The sequence below is a fragment of the Gossypium hirsutum genome, chromosome A05 (assembly GCF_007990345.1).
Source record: "Gossypium hirsutum isolate 1008001.06 chromosome A05, Gossypium_hirsutum_v2.1, whole genome shotgun sequence".
Taxonomy (NCBI): Eukaryota; Viridiplantae; Streptophyta; class Magnoliopsida; order Malvales; family Malvaceae; genus Gossypium; species Gossypium hirsutum.
Window position 1 is genome coordinate 86,609,576 of NC_053428.1, and position 10,370 is coordinate 86,619,945.

Sequence of the window (10,370 nt, forward strand, 5' to 3'; positions counted from 1 at the left end):
TGCTTGTGTATTCCGAAGGAGATCTTACTCCTATTGGATATACTAATTTTGACTTTAAAACGTGTTAAGATTCGAGGAAATCAACATCAGGCTGTGTTTTGTCCTAGACGGCAGGTCCATAGTGTGAATAAGTGTCAAGCAGGGTTGTACTACTAACTTCACTATGGAGGGACGAATATGAGGTATGGAAAATCTATGACACTATAAAAGTGCAGTTATAGCTAAAGCTCAAAGAAACCACATAAGATAAAACATAATGATACAAAGTATCATAAGAAAGACAGTAGTGTTTGACACATTGATACAAAGTACCAAAAGGAAAAGAAAATTGTTTCTAGTTTTGTGTTTTGATTCAATTGGATCGAGCCCACACTTAAAGTAGTCGTGGTACGAGAATAGTAGAAAAGATCGTTTGGTTGAAAACCGAAAAAACATCAAGGATCCGCTTCTTCGAAAACACAAGTACAATTTCGGTCTAAGGTTTATTGTTATAAATATCACAAATCGGGTCAATTTTTAAAATTTTAATTTTCCGCTATGCAAGAAAACCATTTTCAAATCATATTTTTTCCAACATCCTACACACTTAATTAAATCGTTAAAACTACTTTAAGGCCTGTATTGACCCAATAGGTCAACTAACTTAAAAGTATGCGCAAAAACGCTTATTTTGTAATTATTTAACTCTAAGCAAAAAAAACCGAAAATGCAACAAAATATACTAAAATGGCTAGAAAACAAGCCCATTAAGGCTTTATTTGTTTCACTGAAAATGACTTCCAGAAAATGATTTCTGGAAAATGATTTATTTTTTTAGAAAAGTTAATATTTTCTGGTGTTTGGAGAAATCTGTGTAAAATATGTTCTGTTGTTTGGTAGATTTCTTAAAAATATTTTATAAAAGTTGTTTTTAATTAAACAAACATACATTTGAGATTTTCTTATTTTTTTCATTATTTAATTGAATTTATTTTTATCTATAATTTTATATTTTACATTGTTTTTGCATATATTAAAAATATTATGTTAAATTCAGATTCATTACAACGTCTTTTTTTAATTACGTGACTACTAAGTAAATATTTTTTTATTTAAAAATGTGACATCAACAAAATTGACAAAAAAATTAACAATGTCAACAATTGGACTTGATTTTTAATTTGAAAAGTAAAGGGACTAAATTCTTGAAAATAAAAGTACAAAAACTAAATTACAAATTTGTGCAGTGTACACAGACTTATGACATATTTTAACCTTTATACTACAAAACATTTATTATTAAAATATTAATATTGAACATTTTCAATAATATGTGAATAATATTATTTAAAATTACTATTTTAAAAATTTATTATTAAAATAAAATTGAAATATTAAATAATTTATTAATTTATTATATTAATAATTTAGTATATGACTAAATATAAATAATTAAATATGTATATTTAATAATATTGAAAAATATTATATTTTTAATATTTTTAAAAGTAAAAAAATTATTAATATAGTAATATTAAGCTTGATTTAAGTTAATTTTTATATAAAAATAAAATTATCTATAGATGAGTTCTTTTCCGGAAAATGACTTACGCTTTTTAAAATGGTAAGTCATTTTATAGGAAAAATGGCTTATTTTACTTTGACCTGTAAGTCATTTTCCGTTGACCAAACTATTTTCTGTGAAACAAATACAAGAAAATGCAGAAAACATTTTCCGTAAAACATTTTACATGTAAACAAAAGTACCCTAAGTTTCATAAAGTACTACGATTTATGGCAAGTCATCCCTTATAGTTTCTTCAAAATGGTCTGCAATTATAGCAACACTGACCACTTTCTTCTTGAAACTCACACAAAATTATGCTCCTCATGAAAGTTGGTCACCTGTAGACACTTTCATCTTTTCTTATAACTTGTAGATATTCTCCAAGACATTTCGCAAAGGCGATCCATTTAACCCTGATTCATTTTGGTTAATTTGTAATAATCTTTAATTTCTCTCTTCAAACCTTTGAATAATTTCAAATGACATCTTTGAAAGTTTTTTCATCTCTAAAGAGCATCCTTAAACATAATTTGGGATTTTCATGAGTTGGATTATACACTAGAAACTTCCTTATTCTCCTTGCACCATGTTCATGTTTCTCCCTAGAACTGAACCCCACTATGCTCCCATGGTCATCAAACTTATAGTAATTTGTCTCATGACCATTTGCCTCTTGTGTACTTTCATCATGTATTTCTTGGGCTTTTCCATCCTCCCAAACTTCATTTTCAAGTCCACATACCGTCCTCTCTATATTAACATCAATTTTATAATTTTTTATAGATTTTCATCTAAAGCTTTTCAACTTATCCCTAGTAGCTTGAAACTCATCCCCCCCATCTGAAAGATATCTAACATTAACTATATAAGCTTCATCAACATCCTACCAATCAACATTCTCCCGCTCACGATCCGCCTCAAAAGCCCCTTGACAACACCTTTACTATCTCCTCCCCCCCCCGGGCCCACAACCCTCCTTGTTAGAACCTTCAATAGCTCCCAGAACAACCTCCTCACCAACTCCTAAATCATCATTTTCATAAACATGTGATGCATTAGTATCTTGTTCTACAAAAGGCTCACTATCTATTTCATGCTCCACATATAAGTCAATAGCAAAATGCTTGTACCAATAATTCAACATATCTATGATGTTGCTTTCATCCCATACTACCCTAAGGCCACCTTCCAAACTTTATTCATATTATGGAATTGCACACCTTTTTGTACTATATTATGTAACTCGAAGTAAGATATGGCATCAGGATCCTCTTTTATCTTTAAATTTATTCTCACTCACATACTTAAGATATGAGTCATGCACAAATGTTCACCTCCATGCAAATTTATGTAATATTCATCGTCACATATTTGTATTTAAATAGAAAAGATAATTTAAAAAATTTCTACTATACAAATCTGCATGTAAATTAAATAACATAATGATGCAACAAATAATAATTCAAAAAAAAAAAAAGCAGCCAATAATAATTATTAGTTGAAGAACAAATACAACAAGTAACCAATAATAATTCCAAACAATATGTTGTCATCCACATTCAAAATAAATTAACAACAAATAAATTCACATGTTGTGACACTCTTTAACAATAATTAAATAAATACACAAAACAAATTTATTATAATCAATTGTTACCCACATGTTAAACATATACACAACAAAATCACATATTGTCGCACATGCTAAAAAAAACATAAAATAAGTTATTTTTCTCATTGGTCACTAGAATATTAAGCCATTGAAGAGTTTAATTCAGCTTATTTATTGAACTAAGTGGCCACTAGAATAACTTGCAGGCGGTTAACATGTTAAACAAGATGCTGATGGCCCTACACTGTCTCTTGTAAAAAAGATATTGATTCGTGGGAGGCAGTTTGTGGCTGATTGCTCAGCCAAAGTGTGGAGGACTGATGCATTTGATCTGCAACGTTTTGAAGAACCTCCTGTTGAGACGAGGCAAGTAATAACCATGGGGTGCATAGCAGTATATTTTCTGCCTAGCTCGTTTTAACTAGCTTTGATTTTATTTTTATTTTATTTTTTTTGTATATAAAAAAATCTATTTTACATTGACACATGTAAGTTTTAATCTAAATCATTTTAAGCAAAAACATTCTCTATAAAATGATAGTACAACTTTTATTTTATATAAAAATATAGTTAAAGAATTCAAAATTTAATTAAGCTTATTTATGTAATCATAATAAGAATATAATTTTTTTTTTCGTGTTTAAAGACAACAAAAGATAATATTAAGTTAAAACAATACTAACACATTAGGAGTATCAGTAAGAAAGAGTCAAGTTTAATATTTTTATAATCAACAACCAAGATGAAAACATCTAACTAAAATAGTTTAAAAGTCATTTGTTCAGTTTTTGTAGTCATTATTTTAAAAAGTCACTAATGAAATTGGTGTTGTAATCTAAAAATGAATATATTTATATATAATTTTTAAATTTGAAAAATATTAGAAAGCATGGTGCACATTAGGGTAGGGTCACCCAACACAAACCAAATATATATTTTAAGATTTAAAAAAAACAATCTTCATACTTTGAAGATAAAGATGATATCTTTGGCTTTAAAAAATAAAAATAGTGTTTTTAAATTTCCAACTCATGAGGAAATATGTTCTATAAAGGTATTTGAATTTCATTATTGTCTTTTTGTTTTTTATTATTATTTCTGTACAAACAGGCAAACAACCTATCCCAAGAGCAAGAAATTCATTTCTGATACATTTGACTAACCTATATTTCACTCAGATTACAAATTTAGATTCAATTTTGAATTTCAAAATTTAAGTTTTCAAAACCCTGAATCCAATTCAACAGATATTGCTATCAAAATCACCAAATTTAATAAGCCCAAATCTAAAATATTAAAATGCCAAGTTGATTAGTAACAAAACACTAACTTTTGCTTTGCCTCAATTTATCGATTTCAAATGCAATCCTGACCTCTTCAGAAGTCGGGAATAGAAATAAGTGATCGGTATCCATCGGTTGATATTTCAATATTTTCAGGTGATCCAAAATTTCAAAATGATTCAATCTTTTTCTTTTTTTCTTCCTTTTTTACATTTACTTTCTTTTAATTAAGAGTTAATTTTTAAAAATTTTATGTATTATTTTTTTTTCACATGTAATTATCTTATTTGAGTACCTAAATAATAAATTACATCTCATTAAAAATAATAATAATCAACATATGAAATTCCACATCATCCCTTTAACTTTCTTAAGGTCTTAAGGGTACTTTTATCAAATCTAGTAGAAAAAACTATTTGAAAGAAAGTTAAAAGTTGATGGCAAAAAAAGCTCAAAAATATAATTAAGGCCATTTTGACAAAACATGCAATTGTTAGTGACTAATTTGTCATTTAACCTAAATTAAAAGCTATAGCGTCTTTTCGTGTTGATTAAAGAAGAGAAAAATAAATTATCATGAAGTTCATCAAAGATTATCTAATAGCCGTAGATTTTAGCCTGAAAAAATAAAATGATCTAACCATCCACTAAAACCCTCAAACGGCTGATACAGGAAAAGGTCTACACTAAATGAAGCAACTGAGTACTAAATAAGTGAGAGAAAAGTCATGCTGCTCCAACTCTTGATTTTTCTTTATATACCAGTGTCCAACACCCATATTTGACGGGCATCTAGACATCAGTATGAGGATATAACCCTTCTATGGCCCTCTAAATACATGGAAAAACTTTGAAAATGTTAACATGAGTGGCAATCTAGTACCCGACACTCAATCCAGAGTCGGAGTACCATAGAAGGAAAGAAAGCTCAAAAGAGAACACTAAACCACATCACAATTATATAACAATAATAACTTCATTTCCTTCTTTCTTATGGCTAAGAAAAAACTTGGTTCGGAGAAAACTTGACGAAAATACATGCTAAACTAAACATGCCATAATGCAACATATGTTGTTCGGCACTACATATGATCGGCCCTGCCATCATCCTCACTCATTCCATCACTGGCATGCCTGATGACCAAATTAAGCAGATATTACTTGCAATATTTTCTGGCTAAGCATATAAGATATTTCTTATATTTCTATAGTTGCACAAGACATGACTCGTTTTATGAAAACCAATTTCAAAACTTAAAGAAAAAAGACACCATGTTGCAACAAAAGGTTTCACAAAGGCATTCATCTTACTGCTCCGGATCTAAGTATAAAACAAGTAAAGGATACTGCAATTCATCTTCATACCAAATATCCGAACAATGTTGGGCCTCAGCAAATCAATGTGTCATCTAAAAGCTTAAAAGGTGCCACAGATATACATCCATTATTCCATGAAATGCATATTCATTTTTCTTGTGACTACGTGTGCCGAATAGAGACAAGAATGCTATAAAATCTATTAACTACAGTATAAGTGTCCTTACCATGAAGAAAGAAATGTGATGAATGCATTGCAACAAATAATGCAAAATAGCATGCCACTGTTTAAAGAATGAGGTGATTGCAAAGGGACTATTTTAATTAAAAAGCATGTTCTGTGAACCAAGATCGAAACCAGGAAGCAAAATTTCATTTTAGAAGAGTTGAGGAACAAACCGCCAAGAAGTACTAAGATTCCGGGCCTTTCTGTCCAATTGAAGATTTTCCAAGGCAGTTGAAGCTCGAATCACATCTTCTGGGGTATCATCATCATACCTCCAACTGTACTCGTCTTTCCTGTAACCGGACACAGAGGATCCCGCTCTCCTGTCTAATTTGCCAAAGGTATTAAATGAGAAAAAGTAGCAATAACGTAGATGTGTGTTTCGTACCAATACATTAGGTAGTCACTTACCAGATGAATGCGAAACAGGAGCTGGCCTGACAAACAAAATGCAAAACCAGTCAGCTTTTAGGAGCATCTGGAACAAAAATGGAAAGTAATAAAGATGAAGAAATCATAACTAAAGGAGGTGAAATTAGACCAGCACCTCCCTAATGGGGGTAAGCCAACAGAAACAGTTGATGACGAGGGTCTTCTTGTGTTTCGAGACTCTAAACTAGATGAGGGCTCAGTTTCTTGTAGTCTCCTTCCAGTTCCCCTAGCTTGTGATATGTTCTAGAAACGTCATCAGCAACAGTGAGCCATTAATTTTCCATGAAAAATTATTTCAGGAACATTAAAATGCAAAACCTTAGTCAGATACACTTTTGGATATGGATATAGGGATAGAAAACTCCAAATAAATGGAAAATTTTTAAAAAGAATGAATATTCCTAAGCCGTACACATACTACTATCCAACACTAACACCCAAGCAACATAGATAAACATATATACAACAGAGATTAACTAACGTCAAACTTCAAGAAGCCTTCAAGAACATCCAAAAGCACAGGTCCACTATTCCCATTTCTGTTGAGATCATAACCACTTTTGCCACTGAAGTCTTCCAACTCAGCTTTCCAAGAATCCTTTTGCTACAACGTAAAAGAACAAATATCCAATGCTTCACTAGTAAGCTTCAAAGAAATAAAACCAATGAAAAGAACAACCATAAAGCAATGATCATATTCATAACTGTAATACACTGAAAATTACTTGATTACCAAATTACATTCTGGCAGATAAACTTTTAGTGTGTGATTTAGTTGCGCCCAGTCTAAGTACTCGCATATTAGTGCGGTTAAAAGTCTTCCTGCATTTGGAAGTTCAAGGTGCACATTATCATACAGAAGAACAGGAAAGGCAGATGTAGAGAAGATTCCAAAACATAACAAATGCAAAAAGAGCATGACTTAACAATTGAGAAATGAACTACTTTTTAAAGACCATACTCAAGGACCAGCAACAAGCAAGCCAGATATAGATTCTAAAGATTACTGATGCAAAAATAAAAACATAAAAAGTATATAACAAATTGATATATCAAGGTGCATGTAAATTGGTACCAAAACAATCTTGGACTTGTTAGTCAATTAATACCAGCAAATAATAGCCCATGAAGAAGTAAGATTAACTATCTAAATAAACATAGGGAAAATTCTGGTCCTAAGGAACAAAAGGAAAACTAGATATTAGCCTTTTCTTTAAAAAATAAAAGGAGAGCCAGTCTATGTTGCTCCAACTCTTCAGTTTTCTAGAAGTCCCCGTATCCAGCAATCATGTCCGGTACATGGATACGGGGATATGACCTTCGAGAATCCTTCAAATACATGTCACAACTAGGAAAAACCTAGCCACACCCATGTTAGGCACACATGCATACCCAAGGATGACACTCAAGTAAGAATAACATAAGAGCCAGAAGCCAAATCACATGCAGGCTACTAAATAACTTCAAATAGCATTATAAAAATAAGGCTTAAAAGTTTAATAGACAGACCCAAAGGAGAAGCATGAAGTCGTTTAGCATGATCATTGCAACTTCTCAATAATGCAGGAGGTAAACCTTCTTCTTTTTCAATGACTCGATCTTCCTCTTCTATTGCTTCAAAGACACTTGCTCTAAGTTCAGCCTAGCAAAAACCCAAAAGGGGTGACAAAGAATCGTTAACCAAAAGCAATTCAAGTGCATAATTCATTGGAAACTGAAATACCAATTAAATTAAAATTACAAAACAAAGAGGAAAAACGAGAAACATAATGCTCAAAGGAGAAAACAGCTTTCTTAATTCCAAAACTTCACAAGCAGCAATCATTTAAAGATAATAACACTACTAATTATGGCTTCATTAGATCGGCACTTGATATGCCCCTTGCCCTGGCCCTCTTTTCTTTCATCCCCTGTCTAGGAGCCCTACACAGATAGACAAGGGAAACAAATTTCCAGCACTTCGAAATACAAGAGAGAATTTAACAGTGTCATTAACTAGGCTCAACATCCCTGAAAATTCAGGAGACAACTTTCTCCTCTATTTCCTTTAGAAACAATCAAAACTCGGAACAGCTCATTTGAAGTCTTCCAAAACCAAATTAAATATAAATAGTAGATACTCCCGATCTAGCAAACTGTTCCCACTTCAATTACTCGAAAGTAGTTAACCCTTTCATTAGCAGCTAAATGGTGCACTAATCCCATTTTGTACCTTCCACAAATCCAATACATTTCAAAGAAATTATCAGCAAATTTGCTCAATTAAAGCGCATGAAAATAAAATATGCAGAATACCCAGATGCAAAGACACTACTACACATTCAAAGTTTCCAGCATATAACTAAACAAAAATAATTGCAAATTTCCTACCCTGCTCCTCACTCCTCAGTACTTCAGAAAAACAAAAATTGCATTTCTAATTTCTCTAACATTCCCCCAAATAAAACCACACCTAGATGCTTAAAAACTATGTAATCTTAACTTGCGGGTCCTACATTAATAGCTAAAGATCTAAAAACCCAATTCACCCATTCAAATAATACTAAAAATACGTAGTTTTACAAAATTAAAATCATTCAGAACATGAGATCCAGCCAAAAGAGGACCTTTTTACTCAACTACAACTTAAGAAAGCCAAATTCTTCAACCAAATTATTTTATTCTTTCACGATTACGAGAACCAATCACAAAATTCTATTAACAAAACCAAAATAATAATAATAAGTTTTTTTTCTTACCCGGATCTTAGCTAGAACCCCTTTCTTCTCAAGGGTTCGTGTAACTAGGGTTTTCAAATCCATCATTTCTCTCGTGTAATCATCCATTCTCTAAATTTCCTAGAAAATTTAAGGAAACTGTTTTTTTTCTTTTTCTTCTTCTGGTGACGAAGAAATGAAGTTTGTTCTGCTGCGAGAGAGAGGAAAAATGGAAGCAGCATATTATATTTTTATATAACAATCTTTTTCCTGGTGAATGTGGGATCCAGTGGAGGTAAAAGGTGATCCCGGCCGTTCGATCTTGTAATCTGATGGGAGATTCCGCAGATTGTAAAGTGTGATCTTAACCGTTCATTTTCTATATCTAGCAAGGTAGTCCCAACTGCATTTATGGAATTTGGGGGAGTAAAATTCTATTAAATTCAAAAAATTGAATAAAATTTTTAAATTTTAAATTTTAAATTAAATGGTTAAAGTTATTTTAATCAACTTGAATAAAAAATTAAATTTTTCGGTTTAATTTGAATATAAATTACACAATTTGAGTTATCCAAAAATCTGAATAAGAAAAGACAAAATTATCATTTTGATAAATGTTTACCTTTTCTAAAGTTAAATGTCAAAACCATTAAATTAAAAGGCAAAATTGCGTTGTTTTGATAAATGTTTACTCATTAAGTTAAAAGGTAAAACCATTATATTGTTTATGTAGTTAAATAATTTTATACTTCTTTTGCTAGTTAAATATATATAAATAATAGGATTCGTTAACTCGACTCGACTTGACTCGAAATTTTTTGACTTGATACTATCCGATTCGAAAAAAATTCAAATTGAGTTCGGTTGTTAGAATATGATTCATCAACTCAACTAACTCGAAATTTTTTGACTCAATTGACTCGACTCGATCGAATACTCACCCCTATATGGAAGCACCGTTTTTTATTGAAATTGATATGCAGATGTTTTATTCCACTGTATCGTTTTGAATTCACAAATATTTTTGCATAAAAATGTTTAATATATAAAAAATAGGGGTAAATATTAAAATTATATATTATATAATTGTATATATGAATTTTGATTTTGATTTAATTCAATTCTTGTAAATTATTAAAATAATTATTGATACAACATTATTTTTATGTTTATATATTACATACATAAATAATTGTATTTAATCAATATAAAAATAAATTGATGTATTTATTTCTTTAAATATGTAGGATTAAATCAA

General features: G+C 30.6%; 1 protein-coding gene across 1 annotated transcript; it reads right to left on the bottom strand.

Annotated features, from left to right (window-relative positions):
* Nucleotides 1–5,068: 5,068 nt before the first annotated feature.
* LOC107957157 (protein TONNEAU 1a) lies at nt 5,069–9,495 on the bottom strand. The gene is made up of 8 exons (XM_016892603.2): nt 9,155–9,495; nt 7,926–8,058; nt 7,150–7,238; nt 6,898–7,020; nt 6,532–6,659; nt 6,396–6,421; nt 6,158–6,311; nt 5,069–5,575 (listed from the first exon to the last, which is right to left on the bottom strand). The coding sequence occupies exons 1-8, from the start codon at nt 9,239–9,241 to the stop codon at nt 5,524–5,526; spliced, it is 792 nt and encodes a 263-aa protein (XP_016748092.1). The 5' UTR covers nt 9,242–9,495; the 3' UTR covers nt 5,069–5,523.
* Nucleotides 9,496–10,370: the final 875 nt, after the last annotated feature.

Excerpts from the sequence above, each read along its gene's own strand:
- LOC107957157 (XM_016892603.2), bottom strand. The coding sequence starts at position 9,241 with ATGGATGATTACACGAGAGAAATGATGGATTTGAAAACCCTAGTTACA. Across the intron at positions 8,059-9,154 it reads GGGTTCTAGCTAAGATCCGG|GCTGAACTTAGAGCAAGTGT; the intron begins GTAAGAAAAAAA and ends GGTTTTTGCTAG. Across the intron at positions 7,239-7,925 it reads ACTTCATGCTTCTCCTTTGG|GAAGACTTTTAACCGCACTA; the intron begins GTCTGTCTATTA and ends TTCCAAATGCAG.